Genomic DNA, 18,961 nt, shown 5'->3' with positions numbered 1-18,961 from the left:
AACTGAGAGAAACGCATCAAATATAGGAGGAGAACTACGACACAACAAAAACACAACATTAAAATGTAACACACACAGAAACGAAGTCAGGATCCTGTATATTCAGTGGTTGTCGTTTGTTTATGTGTTACATATTTGTTTTTCGTTCATTTTTTTTACATAAATAAGGCCGTTAATTTTCTCGTTTGAATTGTTTTACATTGTCTTATCGGGGCTTTTTATAGCTGACTATGCGGTATGGGCTTTGCTCATTGTTGAAGGCCGTACGGTGACTTATAGTTGTTAATGTCTGTGTCATTTTGGTCTTTTGTGGATAGTTGTCTCATTGGCAATCATACCACATCATCTTTTTATACTATATAACGATGGCCATTTTCCTGACTTGGTATTGGACATTTTTAGAAACAAAAATGGTGGGTTGAACCTGGTTTTGTGGCAGACAAAACCTCCCACTTTTATTGCAATGTTAAATATAACTTTAAAATAACAACATTACATGACAGGACTACAATACAAATAAATGGGAGAACATATAAAACAGAGAAACACACGAATAATAGCTATCAAAATGTACCAGGTTTGAAATTTAATACGCCAGATGTGCGTTTCATTATATTGACGACGATTGGTGAACAACAAAAAACCCCAACATAATGGGTAAAAATGTCAAAAATTAGGATACTGAGTACAAAGTATTAAAATGATCAACACAATGAATGTAATTTAAAGATATTGATTTGAAAAACTTACACACAATACGTACAGATAAATTTGCATTGTCAATAAAAACTGATGTCTCTTATCAACTAATTTGAGTTCCTGGAATATTTTTAGCGGCAAATATTGAAATTTTAAAATTTGTAAACACTACACACAATCTTTTTACACCTGCACACTGCACTGAGAATAGTTCAAGTGCTGCCTTTGAGAAGAATGATGTATCTCAGATTGGCATGACTTATCTTCCCTTAGATGGTGTATAGAAGCATTGTACTCCCTAATAACGATACACTTTCATGCTAAACAACATAATCCAGTTTCAAAAAATATCAAACATTTACGATTTAGAAAAGGTTGTATGAAAAGAACTAGAAGAGAAAACTAATGTATATTGTTTCCTTTTTTGTCGAAGGACAGAATGATACGTGGTATTACATTGTTTCGTTTGGTCTAATTCGATTAGCATGTGATTTTTCAAATTTCAACTTTTTATACTATTCAAAACCTGAGGAGTCAAATGAACATATTCTAGATTATTCACGAGATACCTGTTGCACATACTTAAAAAAACATGTTATTTTATTCAAATCATTTTAAAACATTTATTGTCTTTCAACATTTACCCAGCATATCAGGATAATCACACAAAGAAAATTGAGGAGATTCTGCGGAACATGAAGTTGGATTTTCAAAATAAGCTTTGTCCGTCGGATGGTACCCCAACGAAAGGTGAAAAGTACACATTTCGTCGAAATCTGTTGATCTGGAATTAAAAACAACATGTTACATAGATTTAACTAGCACCATATTTAATGATTATATATCTTTTTTCATTGAAAATTTAATCATCCAAACTTGTATCTTACTTGTGCATTTCCTGTGGAACCGTTGTCTCATTTCCACTGAATAAAATTTGATTCCTTATATTGTTAATAAGATTTGGACCCGTGTTAGCAGTTTGTTTTACTTATGTATGTTTGGCATTTATCATAGGCTTTCAATATATAAATCTCTATCTAAAGATAAATTGACAGGGCTATTAGTATAATGAGCTCTTCATAAGCATATAACACGAGAAGTTTACCCAAATTCCTGTTGGTGTCATTTGTATCATTATATTTAGTAACTATCCACATAATACTATGAAGTCTTACTATCGCCTTGTGCCACTCTTCCTGAATTTTCGGCGATTTTTAGTTACAAGTGTGATTTTTTTTACTTTCCCTATTTATTTTTATTATTTATTTTTTTAAATGTTACTAGAATGATCGTATGTTTCTTCTAGTAACATTTTGTTTAAAAGCACATTCTTTGATTGCATTCGTTTTTTTTCAATAAAAATATGTATTTTATAAAGAGAAATGTACGATTTACACTAAGATTTTTATTTGAGAATTCACGACAGCTAGAAGGGTCCATGAAACGATTTCGTACATTTATTTTTACTTCATAATATTTTAACTATGATGCTTTTTAAAAATATTATTGAATATTTTTTTTTATCATTTTGAACTTAGAAATTTGAACACCGAACCAACTGCTAGTAGCCGGTTGTTTACTGAATATCGAATAACGAAAACGAACCAGTCGCTTTACATATTAAGTTATTCTCAGTAGTATTGTTAAATGTTTAAACTATTTACATTTCCTTGTAAATGATTAAATGTACTGTGTATTTTTTTCCAAATAGGAAAACAAGGAAGATTTAGATATAGAAAATAAATGAATTAACCCCACCATATGTTGAGTTAGTAACATCCTATACTTAAACAAAACATGACAAAAGAAAATATCTTACCCAAACTTAATATTGGAATTTAAAGGATTTATGAACAAACATCGTGCAGCCTGAAATAAACCAGTATATATATTTTTTGAAAGTCGTAAACTCAGTTCAGAATGGTTATGCCATTATTTAACATTCAATTTATAAGATTAATGTTTAAAAAATAAGAATAAAAGAAAGTCGTTTTTTATTTCGTCTAGGTATTACATACAGACTTCAGCTATATTTGCAGTGAATAAGCAATGGAACAAATATAGAATAAGACATTATCTTTAAAATAATCCCACGTGTCAAGAATAAGCAGAAAACATTTGTATTAACGATACTTATGAGTTTGATAATGTGGTCACGTGAATATTTCTTTTTTCGGTTTCTACACTCAAGCAGTTATTGTAAGAAAACAAACTGAATAAGTTTGAAGCCCTATTGCAATTATGAGAGCAGAATATATACTTCTTCTTCAGTCTTACTTATAATAGTTAAAATACAAGATACGAAACATATATATGATTCAAAGTACGTACCAAAATATCTCCCAGTTTTATTTCAATTGGTCCGCCTTGAATATTCAAATGGTTCTGCAAATCATGTAAAAATATATTATGATTGATATTCAACAAAAGAGATAAGGATGTTTAAACTCAACCAATAAACTAATTTTACAAATGTAGCTTGCTCTAAGTAATTGCTGGGATGTTTGTATGCGGTATAGTTTGTTGTTTTGTATTTTTGTTGCATATGGTAGTATTTTCTATTAGCAGTGTATCCAATTGAGTTTGATCTTAATCTGGTTTGAATGTATTTATTTATTTGCAATTTTAAAGTTCATCGATTTAAATTAGGAGATAAGAATCAGAATATGTTGGTCGAATCCTGATGCATGTCGCAAGTTACCTCCCTACTTAAGGAGGTTTTAAGTTTGTTATGCAGCATTAGTGCTGATTTCATATCTTATATATTGTCAATCAAATTAATATATTAAGTGGTTACTTTCTAATATTCGTACGACAATTTATTTAAGGGGTCGCACTTGTTTTTATTGTGAGCTCGTCCGATAATTAGTCCGTCTTGTTTAATTAGATTATGACAATTATAACAAGGCTCATAAAACACAAAATGAGATTCAGCAGGCGGGCTATTGTTCTATTTTCACCTATCATTTTAAGTCATGTGTTTCTACAAATGCTCTTCATAATCGATTTTTTTATTCAAATGTTTTGATTCGAGCACCTCTGGCAAGTTTGGTGCAGATTGCATACATTTTACATAATTTTCAATTAAAACGTTTAAATACCTTTGTCTTCGACAGGCTCAGGTGGCTACCAAGTAGTGTCCACGTTTTATTTCTGACACGAAAACCTTCGACAAGGACACCTAAACCAAAAAAGAAAGAAATAGAATGTTTTGGTATTTGATGATGAAAAAGAGAGACAAAAAATACTATAGAAACATTTAACCTCACAAATCAGAAATAACCTGACTACGCCATGACAAAAAAAAAACCAAAAAACAACAAACGACAGAAAACTACCATAACATGAATAAACGTAAGACTGAAGGTGTTTTCTATTTTTTTTTTATTTTTCATTTGTATTTCTGAAAAAGTAAAATACATTTGATCTTTTCAATCCATGTATATAACACTCTTGCCATGTTTCACTAATAAGACATACAGTGCTTCATAAAATAGGGAAACATACAGATGTTGTAGGAAAAAACGAATCATGAAAACAAACAAACAATATAATAAAAACCATTTACTAAGGATGATACACAGTTTTATTGACAAATTTGTTTTGTTGGACTCGTTATTTAAGAAACAATTGGAATAAACTGTGCCCCCCTCTTTAGTTCTAAAATATGGATTGATTCACATTATGGATTGTCATTATAAATATTATAAGACCACTAACAGGTTAAAGAAGACAAAAGCACAATCCTGTCTTTTAGCTATTGAAAATTAATGAATTATATTGAAATTTATACAACACGACGGGAACTAATTGTGGAACAAGAACTGTAACACATACTCGTCCGGTTGGCCGGAGTTTATCACCAATAGACCACTTTCGAGTTCATCCGTCACCGGAAAAAACTTGTCAATTATACGCGCCCTTGTGACGTCATTTATCAGATAGAGGGGCTCGCCTGTATCCCTGCACTTTAAACATTCACCAAGCGTCTTAGTGATCGTCATTGTGCAGGAAAAACTAGAAATGAAGGTTGTTAAGTAGGTACTTAATCACAATTCCCTAATGACAGCGGTGCAGATTGTTAATTATGAGAATTTAATTTGCCGAATAATTCGTACAATATAGCTTTATAGTTTTTCAACCACTCGCTCAACATTGAAACGGAAGTCACGACGCACCGAAACGCACGAGTGACGTTCACTAAAACCGAAGTTTTTGCAGAAATGCATCGAACTCGAAACTTGTATATTCCTTTGTTATGCAATTAAATAAAAACAAACTTACCATGATGGTGGGTGTGTACGTGATACTTAAATGCAAACACTGCAGGACCAGTCCATGGACAAGCAGTGCTAGCAAAGAAACCTACAACGATTTATTATAACGTGGCATACTAGTATAGAATGAAATTAAAAACAGTGTGGCTGTGGCCATTGATTGACACATTAAATTCATCCATTGACTGGGACAATTTACGTAAACGTTTGTCTGTAACGACCACTGTTCACGACGTACCTACGATACACATTTAAACTGATCAAAATATCGTGTTATTTCTGATTAATTTTTCGAATTACTTTATTAAGGTGTTGAGAATCTTTGGTGACCCCATAGTTTAAGTGTCTTTAAAAAGTACATAGTGAGCAGTGGTCGTTACATAAAAACGTTCACCTAAATTGTCCCAGTCAATGGATGAATTTAATGTGTCAATCAATGGTCACAGCCACACTGTTTTGAATTTCATTCTATTTCTATGACTTTTTGTGTGCAAAATGAAAAACTAAAATAACAACAATACCGGACTCCAAGGGAAATTTAACCTAGTTCTACAGCTAGCTAAACCTCTCAAATTTATGACAGTTGCATAGAATTCCATCATATTGACAACAATTTGTGAACAACCCAAACAGACAAAATAGGTGAAAAGTCGAAAATTGGGGCAGATCAGTCAACATTTAAAAATAATCTTTTTCACCATAAAAACAAAATGATACTATTTCCATGTCTTAAAACTGAGAATGGAAATAGGGAATGTGTTTAAGAGACAACAATAGCAGGTTTTAAACAAACATATATGAATTTTTCAATTTGTTGATCCATTATATCTAAACCTATTTCATCGATTACAAACCACCGAAGATATATGGCTGAACATTTAGAACAGCAAAAACTATCCAAAGTCACATTTTCCATTTTAGAAAATCCACACTCAGTATTTAAGATGATAGAATATAGTACTTAAAGAGAAAAGACTCAGACATAAAGGAGTATAATATCAATATAATATACATATAATCTGATTATATTGATATTTCATCAGATAACAGGCCACAACGACGATTATGATTCTGTGAACTTATATATATTGTATTAATAACAAATAATAAAAAAAAGTTAAATAAAAAAAACACACACTAATTGAATCAACCAATATTAATTGTGAGTATATAAAATATCTTGCATTAAGATAAGACGTGTCACGGTATTTGTCTATCCCAAATTCATGTATTTGGTTTTGATGTTATATATATATATATATATATATATGTTATATTTGTTATTCTCGTGGGATTTTGTCTATGTGTGTTACATTTTAGTGTTATGTCGTTGTTCTCCTCTTATATTTAATGCGTTTCCCTCGGTTTAAGTTTGTTACCCCGATTTTGTTTTTTGTCCATGGATTTATGAGTTTTGAACAGCGGTATACTACTGTTGCCTTTATTTAACGATGGGTTTTGATCTATTTAGTAATTACCCTTTTCAGTGTTACTTGGTATATATCCAGTTGTTGACATTACATATCCCTGGTATCGTAATTTTGTGCTGAAAAAGAAAGACACGTATGCATAAAATTTAGTCCTGGTATCTAGGACGAGTTTATTGTTTATATTACAGAAAGAATTTATGACTTCCTGTGGTAAACTCTAGATACAAAGATGTTATAAAGATATTTGAACTAGAAAACCAATATCTTGGATATTGTGTACAAAATGAAAAATGAAACAATCAACATTGGCAGGTCAAATTGCATGAATATTGAATTGATTTTTATAACCAAAATAATGGATTGTTTAAATGGTATAAAATACTTTCTTTAGTGACATTTATATAAATGTGTATTCGTATACAATCAATTGTAGAATTTGACTTCTACAAATCCCTTTTGAATCGACTGAAATCGATAATGCATATGTTTTTAGGTATCCATCACAAAGCAGCTGACATGTACGACACGTATGGGGGCTAAACTCAAAATCATATTCCCATTCTAGATTTTTATTAACCAGAATAGCTATCACACTTGTAGTTTAATCAATTGTGTCTTAATTCAAATTGCGACATTATTATTGAGCGGTGCTCATCATGTCTACTGAGATCATGCGATTCCTTTTGTTTTTGTTTTTTTACATGATTTGGTTTCTGAAATTCAAACTTTTAAAATTGAGAATGGAAATGGGGAATGTGTCAAAGAGACGACAATACAACCATAGAGCAGACACTCGCCCACCAATGGGTTTTCATTGCAGCGAGAAACACCTGCACCTTAAGGAGTCTTACAACTTGCCCCTTAACGAATATGTATACTAGTTCAGTGATAATGGACGTCATACTAAACTCCAAATTATACACAAGAAACTAAAATTAAAAATTATACAAGACTTTTACATATTATACGTATTAGTGCTGGTAGAAATACCATTTTCTTTCTGCAATATTAAATACTGAATTATAATTCATGAATCCGTTTTGAATTTCTCAGATATAAGTTTTAAGTATAAATATGATATAAATATTGGTATTGAGGTATGAAAATAGATTGAACATTGATATTGTACTTTCACTATTAATTGAATTATATTTATGACATTCATCTTACTCCTTTGTAAAAATAGTTTATCATATCTGGTAAACTTACGGTTGGTCTGTCAATGTCAATGTTGCGGTGACTGGAGACCTGTTTTGTTCGTCTTCTGCCAAAAAATATACACATCTCATGCATTTGACCATTTTCTCAAACTGTGACTCAAAACAAATAACTATACACTGTTTAAGATACATTTAAAACCATCCGGAAAATAATGAACTGAAATTCGTTTCATAACGTTGATTTTCAAGGAAAACTTAGCTTTAAAAGAGTGAATAAGATATTACCTTGTATAGCTGTCGTGTAATGTAATTCAGTAACGAAATATTTCAGTTTCGTTTTCGATCCTACTTTCACAGTCAAACCTGAAAGCAATTTCAAATCAAAATGTTACTAAAATTGTACCTTTCTATAGAGATACAAACTATTATATATTATTCAATCATTGCAGTACATCATTAATTTAAACGATTGAAAGTTGGTGAAGTTGTTTTTTTTCAATCCAGTATTCAATCGACATCGATACTTATACATGTTAAATTTGATTATGAACAAGTTATACAACAATAAATGTAAAACAAAAAGACAGTGTATTTTTCTTTGAAATAAGGATATATTTTGGCAATGCACGTGGATAGCCACAAATTTTTCCGTGCAATGCCAAAATAATGACTAACCTGTTTTAGATTACCTTCTCAAAATACTATAAGGTCAACAGTGAACGGGAGAACATTTTAGCTCTCCTTTTCCAGTGATATTACCTGAAAAACTCAAAACCTAATATATGTGGTAACTTGAACCCAACCTGCTGTGGTATTCAATATGTGGGACAGACGGGACGAGAGTATTACAAAAGAAATCAAAGAAATCAAGAACATCTCTATCGCTTTCGTAGACCCAAAAAACATATCAAAAGTTTAGTATACCAGCGTTTAGATAAGCATAATCATAATCTGAAATATATAAAAATCCAACCCCTCGAAATCGTTCAAAAACAACCAGGAGAATCGCACAAGCAATTTGAAAAATCACGCGAAGTTCGCGAATTATTTTGGATAAAAAAAACTTCAAACAGCTTATCCTCTCGGTCTAAATGATAAAATATTAGGGCAAGGGAATATATCTAAAACTTATATCGATGTCATTAATATTGTTGATAAACGACTTCGAAATAATATGTCTCATGGTAAACGCAAAAACCGTAATCAACGTATTAAACATCGTATGAATTATACACTTGCTGATCTGTGTTCTATAATAAAGAATAATGGCAGACATCAAGTATTATGCAAACTGGGTTATATACCTATAAGTAAAGTGTATGCTATTTTTCTGGAGTGTGACAAATTTTTTTTTTAGACCGTTTTATGAATACACTCGTATTATTACAGCCTTTTTTCATCACAGGCTATTTCCTAGTATTGATCAACCTGAAAACCATAAACGAAATCAAAATATATAAATAGAGGTAATGATTTTATTAATTTGTCTAGCATATTCAATGACTCTTCTGTCTATAGCTTAATACCTCCATATGTTTATAACATGGAACAACCCATTATTTCGTATTCTTATTAAAAAAAAACGAACAGCAATTTGATTTTTGATTATACATCAATTACAACAGACGTCAATATACAAAATAATGTTCCTTCCACTTGAGACTGCGAAACATCTAGTTTTTAAATATGTTCCCTATGGTCAAGTTATTACAGGAGACCTCAACATCCTCGAAGACCATGAGGTCATAAATTTTCTAAAGAAAGGATCGAAATACCGTCTTCCATCTATAATAGATTGGAAACAGTGTCGTCAGGTCATTAAAGACGCTCTGTCTGCCTACTGTAAAAATTGGCGCAAACGTGAAAAATCTGATAAAAAATCTTTCGACAGTTATTTGAATAAAATTATGAATACTGTTAATATTCGAATTTAGAAAAGAATTCTGAAATTAATAATAGGAACCATGATATTCCCATTTCTAGAATAAAAAATAAACTCAAGGTACTCGCAGAGCGGTTTGTGTTCGTACCGACTGACAAGACAGCCAATAATGTAGTGGTGGTGTGACGCATATACTACACGGAAGTTCTTCAAAACGAAATTATCAATTCCTCTACATTCAGGTCAGTGCGCACCACAGAGAGTCAAATGGTTAACTAGTATACCACTGCCACTACCCAGCTTAAAGCATCTTCCGAACATTTGAAAGTCCCTACTATGTATTGGTTACCAAAATTACACAAAAAACATTTAAATTCCGTTTCATCTCCGCTTCGAGTAAGTGTTCTACTACTAGTCTATCAGTGCTTCTAACTACCTCCCTTACTACTATCAAAGAACTGGTTATTAACTTTTGTAATAAAGCTTATGAAAATAATGGTATTAATTATTTTTGTTAAAAATTCTTTAGAGAGTTTAGATAAAATACATGCTTTTGATGGTCCTTATAATTATGTTGACAGTTATGATTTTTCTACTCTGTACACTACACTTCCACGCAATTTTATCAAGTTTTTGTATTTGATAAAATGGTCTTTCGAAAAACCTCATTGTAATTTTATTTGCTGTAACTCGTTTAAAGCCTTATTCTGTACCGAAAAAGGAAAGTATGCTAGATATACTTACTGGAAATGTGAGGATATGATTGAAGCTTTAAATGTTTTGCTAGATAACATTCATGTACGTTTCGGCGATAAAGTGTATCGTCAGGTAGTAGGTATTCCTATGGGCACTAATTGTGCCCTTTAATAGCAGATTTATTTCTATGTTGCTATGAATCTCTATTTATGACCAAACTCAGTAAAGACCCATCATTGTTATATTTGGTTGATACATTCAAAAATACCTACCGTTATCTGGATGATATGTTTTCGTTGAATAATCCAGAGTTCTCTAATTATACTTCCGAAATTTACCCAAAAGAACTTACTTTAACTAAATCTAACATAAACAGCAGCAGTTGTCCCTTTCTAGATTTAGACATTTCAATTTCAAACGGGAAACCTCATACTAAAATTTACGACAAAAGAGACGATTTTTCGTTTCCTATAGTTAATTTTCCTTTTTTAAACGGCGATGTGCCTTTGGCTCCATCATACGGTGTTTATACATCCCAACTCGTTCGGTTTGCCCGTGAGTGTTCTGGTGTCATAGATTAACGAACTTAATCAATATATCACTGGGAAATTATTGTGTCAGGGATTTCGATGCAATAAATTACATAAAACTTTTACTAAATTCTTTCATAGATACAAAGATTTGATTAGTAAATATGGCTGTGAAAACTTATTCAAAATGGTATTTCACATCCTAAATTTTATGGTAATATTGTACTTAGAGCGAGGAAATCACTATGTGATCCGTGTAAACTTCTCGAACCTTTAAACAACTTATAAGTAAGAGTTATTGGGGAGAAATTGAATATTCATAGAAAATTAATTTTGTTTACATACTGGTTCCCAGTTATGATCTCTGTGTTCCATATCGCAAAGACAGAACTTGGGAATGTAACAAGTAAACAAACACGTGCATATTGTTTACATTGAAATCTGTGGTAACCTTTCATTCGAGGTAGGGGTAGTTAAGAAAATTAGTGTAAGTTTAAACTCTGAGAAGTTCAGGGCATATAAACGTTGAAAATATGACGCACAGCCCTATATTTTGACCTTTGAAAAAAATTGTGGTGCAAATGAACTTTCAATTCTAGGATAAGATTTTTTTTTTAAACTTCATAGTAAAAGTGGTACAGTTTTAGCCGTAAAAGGAGTTCCTATGGGAAATTTCATGGTCAATATTTACAGAAATGCAACCTATAGAAGTCGCTCCTCCCTATCCTACTACCTGTCGATACATTTATTTTTGGCACTGCACAAGTCATGTCTTCTGTGACTGTTCATGACGTTAAAATACTAAATCCCTGGGATGTGTTTTAGCTGATTTTAGTTTCTGATGCATGATTTTTTTAATTATTATTAATTGTTTTTGACTTTTAACTAGCTTACAGTAACTGCGAGTACTTTCAAATCGTATTTTCTCACTGAAGAGACATGTTTTGTCGAAATGCGCACCTGGTGCAGAAAAAATGGTACCGTTAATGTTATTCTTGTTAATTCGACCTGTTGATACTGTTTATAATGCTTTTTTGTTATTTTATATTAATATGGATCTTGTCTATATACCAGCTTTGATTATTTGGAATATCTTCTAATTTTCACTTACTACATTTGTATAAACTTCAAGATTTACCTGTATTATTAAAACCGTTTTTTTTTCAAAAGTGATAATTTTGGAAGGGTTAGATATTTCGCAGTGTTGTCTTGCCATGGCTTTGTTTGGACTTGTTTGTTTGCTGTTTGGCCTTAAATGGTTGTCCCTAATATTTTATTAACTGTGCATTTGCATTCAGATATCGCATATCAAATTTATTCGTTCATAGTGTATTGATTTACGTTTCTTGATTTAGTTAAGCCTGCCAATTGATATTTTATCGTGTGTTTTTCTATGCTGTGATGTTATGCTATTGTTTCAGAAAAAGGGAGATGGTTTGGTACCATTAAAACGTTTAATCCCGCTGCAAATGTTTGCACCTGTCCTAAGTCAGGAATCTGATATACAGTAGTTGTCGTTTGTTTATGTTATGTTTACGTGTTTCTCGTTTCTCGATTTTTATAAAGATTAGACCGTTGAGTTTCCAGTTTGAATGGTTTTATACTTATAATTTTGGGGACCTTTATAGCTTGTTGTTCGGTGTGAGCCAAGGCTCCGTGTTGAAGGCCGTACATTGACCTATAATGGTTTACTTTTTTAAATTGTTATTTGGCTGGAGAGTTGTCCCATTGGCACTCACACCACATCTTCCTATATCTAGATAACCGAGAATGTCTGCTTTATAACTTTACCATTTCCACAATTATAGCACATATGAACGATTGAACAGGAATCTTTGACAAGCGCATTAATTTGAACTTTTAAAATTTCAAATTGCCAATAAAATAGCCAGTGCTTTATCGGATAGCGTGTAACTATCTTAGTTAATACCTTACGCTCGTGCACACTAGAAACAGACTTCATTACTTTAGTTGTGATCCTTACACATGAACAACTCAAACTGAGTTATAAGGTTAAACGAATAAAATGGACACTTATTAAGTTTTACGCTCACCATCCAGAAAGAATTGTTGGAAATATTTTGTTGGTGAAAATTATTATATATAGATTCTATAACTGCATCGAATTTGATACGAAATTTATCCACCCGAGACAGTTAGAATTTCACATTTTAAACGCGACGCTCGCCGAGCGTTTTCAATATTTAAAATTTAACTGTCGACAGTGGATAAATATCGTATCACACGATATTTGATGGTGGAATCTGTTTCTCTGATGATTTTACACAATATGCAGATAATCTAAATCCTTTTCTTGAACAACCTGTAAAAAAGATGTTTTCTTTCGACGTAGCATGGTCGCCTTTTACATAAAGTCACAAACAGAATTTTAGATTAAAGCAAAAAATGTTATGTCATAATGGAACCAAACCACACGTTGATTAAATAAAAATAATCAACAGGTCAGGAAAGGGATAAATCGATTAAGAATTATAATATGAGTAAACAAACTATACCAGTTGGAAGATGTAGCTGTCCCTCTTCCCTGGTGTAATCATCCCATCCGGCAACGTTAACAGTGGCTCCGGTACAGTGGTGTCCAACTTTGTCAGTACAATCCCTACATTTATGAATAAATTTAACACGTCAAACCTTTTAAAAATAACATCATAAACGGTACTAACTTTTTAGCATTAGCACCAGATTGGAATTTCGACAATCAATGTTTTTTCAGTATTGCCTGAGTCCAAATTATTTGAAAAATCAAAGCTAATAGAATGAAGAGCTATAAACCAAAAAGGACAAAAAGTTTAGTGAAAGCCGGGGAGGAATCAGAGCTTTGCATGAGGGTGATAAATTCCGTAATTTTGAAGCATTTCAAACATGTTGTAAAAGGTAAAGCTTAATAACACAACATCCGTATTTTCAAAACAGTACCGAAGTACTGGCTATTGTGATTGTGTTAACCTCCTTACATATCAGCACAACGGCAGTTATCTAAACGGTATCAATTTTTCTGCACCAGGTGCGAAATTCGACCATTATTGCTCGATGTCAAAATATTTGAAAATCCAAAGCTTATCAAAATGATGGAGAGCTATCAACCAAAAAAGACAAAACAAAGTGTAGTCAAAACAGCTAAAAAAACTCCGACTTAAGATAATGATGAGATAATTGACTTCAATATCACACAGTAGATGCTTTAATGGTGCAGACACAAATCGGTAATTGATATGAATATAATTAGAATTTGATAGAAGTTATTTACTTTTATCTATTAGTGTTAGACAACAAAGCAGTTGCAAAAAAACAAATAGAGAAACATATTTTTGGATTTATTCCTTAAAAAAAACTACTTTTAGAGTCGCGAATGCCGTAGATAGGCAATTGTTGCAATACGTTATACCTTTCCAAAAGATATACAGACGTCAAATAAATAACAATAAGATTTGTTTAAAAAACAGAAAACATCACTGTGAAGCCTAAAATTCTAAATATTAATAAGTCCAGAAGTTGATCTTACACTGACACACCATATCCGAATGGGATAAATATTTTACATCCCAGCTGTTCTAGATTATATGAAAAACTATTTACAATTTATTAAATCTAGTTTAGACCGCCACACAACTATCAAAATATACTTAATATATTACTATATAATATATACCCTAAATGACCCCCGTACACGATATTCAAATACGAAACCCTATCAACCCACCCTATTGGCCAATCGGTCCCACACTTAATCGCCCCACTCTTGTTTACCAACTCGACACACTTATGAAATGTGTTAAAATCCCATTCAATAAAGGTCTGTCCCACTTATGAAAAATAGAAAATCCAAGATGAATTTAGTCGTGACAACTTACCCCATTTATCAGAGACAGACTTCACTTAGATAGTACTAGAGTGGGTCGTTTTTTTTCAAAAGTGGATCGAGCTAGTTAAAAAGTGATGCAAATTGATGTGGGGCGAGTTATCTTGTTTTCATTAAATATTTTAAATTACTGTGAGTTAGTATCCAATAGTCCTGGTATAGATGCTTAATTCGTAGAGTTATATGGTAAAGGTCTTGAGTTCGAATCCAAGCACAGACACTGGATATTTTCAACACAAATTTGAGTCTTTTCCGTATAAATATTTCTAAGTTTTATAGTGGATTTAACATTCCCGCTAAAATGTTAAAGAACAAAGAAAAGCATGCAGAACAAGGAAAATCCAGCTGGGGTGATCTGGTAGGAGTGATCCGGCTCAGATCACCCCTGGTAGAACAAAGGAGCTGTGATATAATAGAACAAAAAATGTCATACCAAGACGAATCTGGCCGTGCCGGTTGTTCACAGAAACCTGTGGCTAAATGGTGAACTCGTTTTTCGTCTACAGTAAAATTCAAGCTCTCTAAAAATATAATTAATAGAAATTGTGTATGTTGAAGTATAGTTAAATTCATAAAGTACCCTGAAAATGGATCTCGCATTGTTCTAGAAGATCTGATTCTTTTTCTCCTTCGTCGAGTAGGACTGGATCCTGTATTATTCAGTTCTCACCTTTACGACAATGTCGCCAAGCATTGCGCAAATGCGTTCTTCCCCCTCAACATATTGCTGATAAAACCAGCTTTCGTTTCGAGAGTTGTTACCTTATCGTAGCTATAGAACAATGACATCTAACACAATACTTGAAGTATATAAGTGTAAAGGATTGATCACCTACTCATCTGTGCATTATATTTAAAGGATGCCATTCTATTTTTAGAAGCATACATTTATACCTTGTCCATTGGATTTCTAACGAAAAGATACCAGGACTCAGAATATGATAAAGTGCCTACTACGTCGACATTACAATGTTAGAGTAGATCTGATTATTTCACCTCCTCCCCGAGAGGGGGTTTATATGTATTCGATCCCTAACATTACTGAAGAGAAATTTATCGTCGAAATTCGAATCTGGTGAACAAAAATGTTTTGCACCTTATGTTTGTGGTATAACATCTTTGCCGCAAGTTTGTTGTTTTCGGTTTTGTATTAAATTAATATTAAGATCCATTTTTTGACATCTTGTGATCAATTTATTAGTCATAATGCGTTTTGCTAACACATACTTTTTAACTTTTTTGGTCTTTTTGAAAATGTTGTTTGTGCTGTATTTAGACCCTCTTATAACGAAATTTGTTTTACATGCACACGTATAAGAAATACGGTTTTTATCCAACGCAATCATAGGTTTAAACGTAGTTTTCAATTTCGACTTGTTTATAAATCATTATTTATATTTATAATATATTATCTTTATATTCTTAACATGACGTTCTTCTAACAATTTGAGTATACACCCGTGCTAAATATGAATATATTTGTCTAGGCTGTTCCGATCGTACTCCAACGTCATATGCTTTTTTATGAATGAGTTTCCCGACGTCATAGAACGATGACGTGAAATCATCAGCATTTTACGGAAAACACACGCTTGTGAAACAGAAAATGATCACAACAAAGCAACATTACCAAACATTGCTAAAATGTGTTTTAAGTCATATCTTTTTTTTAAACATATAAGACATATAAGTACACAGGGTTTCCGCTGGCGGTATAAAAAATAATAATTGTGGCGATAAAAATTCGTCATTTGCGAAAGAATTTGGCGAAAGAAATATATAGAACGATTTATTTTCCTCCATCTTGTTTATTTACTTTTTTCGAGTTTCTCGGACTTTACCTATCAGACAATTCTCGGAATTCACCTTGACATCATTAAGATTTGGACAAAAAATCAATAATCAGCTGATTGAATTTTATAGCTATCGACAACAAAGGACTAATTAATAAAGGTGTTGATTGAATTGTTTGAAAAAATGATATGGTTAAATGGCTTCCGCTAAATGTCACATACAGAATTTATTTACCACTTTGCGACGCACGTGTTTGAAGCAAACTTTTGACGTCTCCTCTCTTTTTAAAGATAGTTTAGAAAAGATAGCTGTTGTTGTGACGAAAGATTTTCAAAAACAAGAAAAATCTCCGATTTAAAACTTTAATTATCCTTTGACTTTAATATAGGTATTTGATTAGGGAGACTACTTTAAAGTCGTTTGAGTGACACGTGTGTTTCAAGCATAGTTTTACGTCTCAACTTTTTTATTTACGATGGTCAAAAAATGAAACCTGTCGTTATGAAGAAATCTATCCAAAAGGTTGGGAACAACCCCTTGAATGAGAGTAGCCCTTCAATGTTATGACTACACATGAAATGAGGGATCAAAATATCATGTGATAAAAGCTTTTGTTTTGTTGTAAAAACCACTTCTTAGTACAAAATTAAAGGGCACATCAATATTTTTCTTTTAAAGAAACTTTCCCTATGAACTATACTGGTATTATATAATCAAAACCTGTCCATTAATGTTGTTGTATTCCAGGACTTATATCTTCTTTATTATTAAAAGTATAGTGGCCCCCTCATTTAGAAAAGTTGTTTAAAATTCAATTAATATTTTTCCCTTTTATGTTAAAAAAAAAATCTGTTGTTTTAAAGTAAATGTTTAGTGTTTATTCATTAAATGTAGACTCTAGAATAATCATAGACACAATTGGGCAAAATCACCTCATTTAAGGGAAAAAGGGGGTGGGGTGTAAGAAAAAAAGGTAAATCTTTAAAGAAAAATATAGTTATATCTTACTTGGCGAAAAAATAATAAAGTGGCGAAAAATATATTGTTTTGGCGAAAGAGGTGGCGAAAAAAATAATTGACCCAGGGGAAACCCTGTAAGTACATTATCATTTTAATTCCTCAAAAACTGTCTAAATACGTTATTGTAAACAGTTTAAGCAAGCATGTCACTAATTCAGTGTGCTCGGTTTTTCACGCCAATTTAATAGTGCCTTTATTTAAGGGAACGGCCAATATTGACTTCTACCTAGAGCGCTTCGTTTCAAAAGAATTGCTGTATTTGTCCTATTAGAATCGAAATAATTCTTTTGGGCTTGAATTATTTTTTAAATCTTTATTTGTGTTTAATTTGGTGTAGTTTTGAAGTTTATTGTACAGAAATATGTTAGTGAATCATATTTTTCAAAATGAAATCATTATCGTTATACTCTCTTCCCTAATACATACAGTGAATGACAAAGAACTTATACCACTAGTTAAAAGCCTCATTCGTCTCAGTCTTTTAATGGTTGTTGTTTGCCAAATGAATGGTATTTGTCTGTTACAGACATTCAGTTGACTCGGAATGATATAAAGCTCAATATTTTACAAGTATAAAATTTACGTACTTTGTTCGACATTGTTAGTTTTTTCTATTCTTTCAACTATACCATTATATACGTATTATGAAGTCAAGAACAGTTCCAAATTTGTCCATACTCATACAATATTGATGATTAAACTTCAAACAACTTACGGTAAAACATGCTGTCAACATCGTTCAGCTTGAAAGCTGTACATATATATGTATCGTTCTACAAAATATGGAAAAACAGATGTAAATAGATAGTAGGCGTAAATTTATTTAAATTAAAGACGTGTAAGTTGTCAAAACAAATATTTTTAATTAAAACATATATGTCAGGGAATTTTTAAATACGTGTAGCGGTTTGATAGATTTTCTTTTCAATGTTTAACTATCCAGATCACCTGAGATAACTTTCGACTATTTTAATGACGGTGTGTACTAATTACACATTTATGTGTCAACTGCTAGTCTTTTTTTATTAGACTGGGTGAGCTTGTTGCCGTACTGTCATCTTGATTGCGTTACATATTCCCATCAAAATTGGGTTCCTTTTAAGCATTTGATTATGAAATAAAAGGGAAAACAAATACAATGAAAACAAAATACCTTTTCTATATTGGTAATTGGCATTTCCATAAACATTTCAAATATTTCACCAGAACAGCATAACGGCCATAAAAGAACAATAATACATGCATTTAACGGTAAAATTTCTGTATTGAATGAATCCGCCATGATTAAGAATAATACTGCGTTTATAAAATAAACTTAAATGGACTTATGACGTTATCGACAGCCAAACAAAACAATTCATATCATAGTAGTGGAGGAAGTGAAACAACCATCTGGCGATATCAATCATTACTACGAAGAATATTTCAGTGCTTACAAATAAAAAAAAGATTACAGCCTATTATTTAGTGCACCAAACCCACACTTTGTCCTTGTAATATTTACGTCGCAATTTAGACAAAAATTTCAAAAGTAAAATAAACGACGATTCGAAAATCGGTACACCTAGAATGTGTTGAATCTAACAATCGCGA

General features: G+C 31.9%; 1 protein-coding gene across 1 annotated transcript; it reads right to left on the bottom strand.

Moving 5' to 3' along the window:
- Positions 1–1,281: 1,281 nt before the first annotated feature.
- On the bottom strand, positions 1,282–18,658 carry LOC143058263 (peptidyl-glycine alpha-amidating monooxygenase-like). The gene is made up of 12 exons (XM_076231734.1): positions 18,522–18,658; positions 18,084–18,141; positions 14,988–15,075; positions 13,191–13,294; positions 7,852–7,929; positions 7,616–7,670; positions 6,455–6,522; positions 4,984–5,064; positions 3,801–3,880; positions 3,031–3,084; positions 2,519–2,568; positions 1,282–1,483 (listed from the first exon to the last, which is right to left on the bottom strand). Exons 1-12 carry the CDS (start codon positions 18,648–18,650, stop codon positions 1,333–1,335), a joined length of 996 nt encoding a protein of 331 aa, XP_076087849.1. The 5' UTR covers positions 18,651–18,658; the 3' UTR covers positions 1,282–1,332.
- Positions 18,659–18,961: the final 303 nt, after the last annotated feature.

The sequence above is a fragment of the Mytilus galloprovincialis genome, chromosome 14 (assembly GCF_965363235.1).
Source record: "Mytilus galloprovincialis chromosome 14, xbMytGall1.hap1.1, whole genome shotgun sequence".
NCBI classification, from domain to species: Eukaryota; Metazoa; Mollusca; class Bivalvia; order Mytilida; family Mytilidae; genus Mytilus; species Mytilus galloprovincialis.
This window is presented reverse-complemented; position numbering and strand designations above follow the sequence as displayed.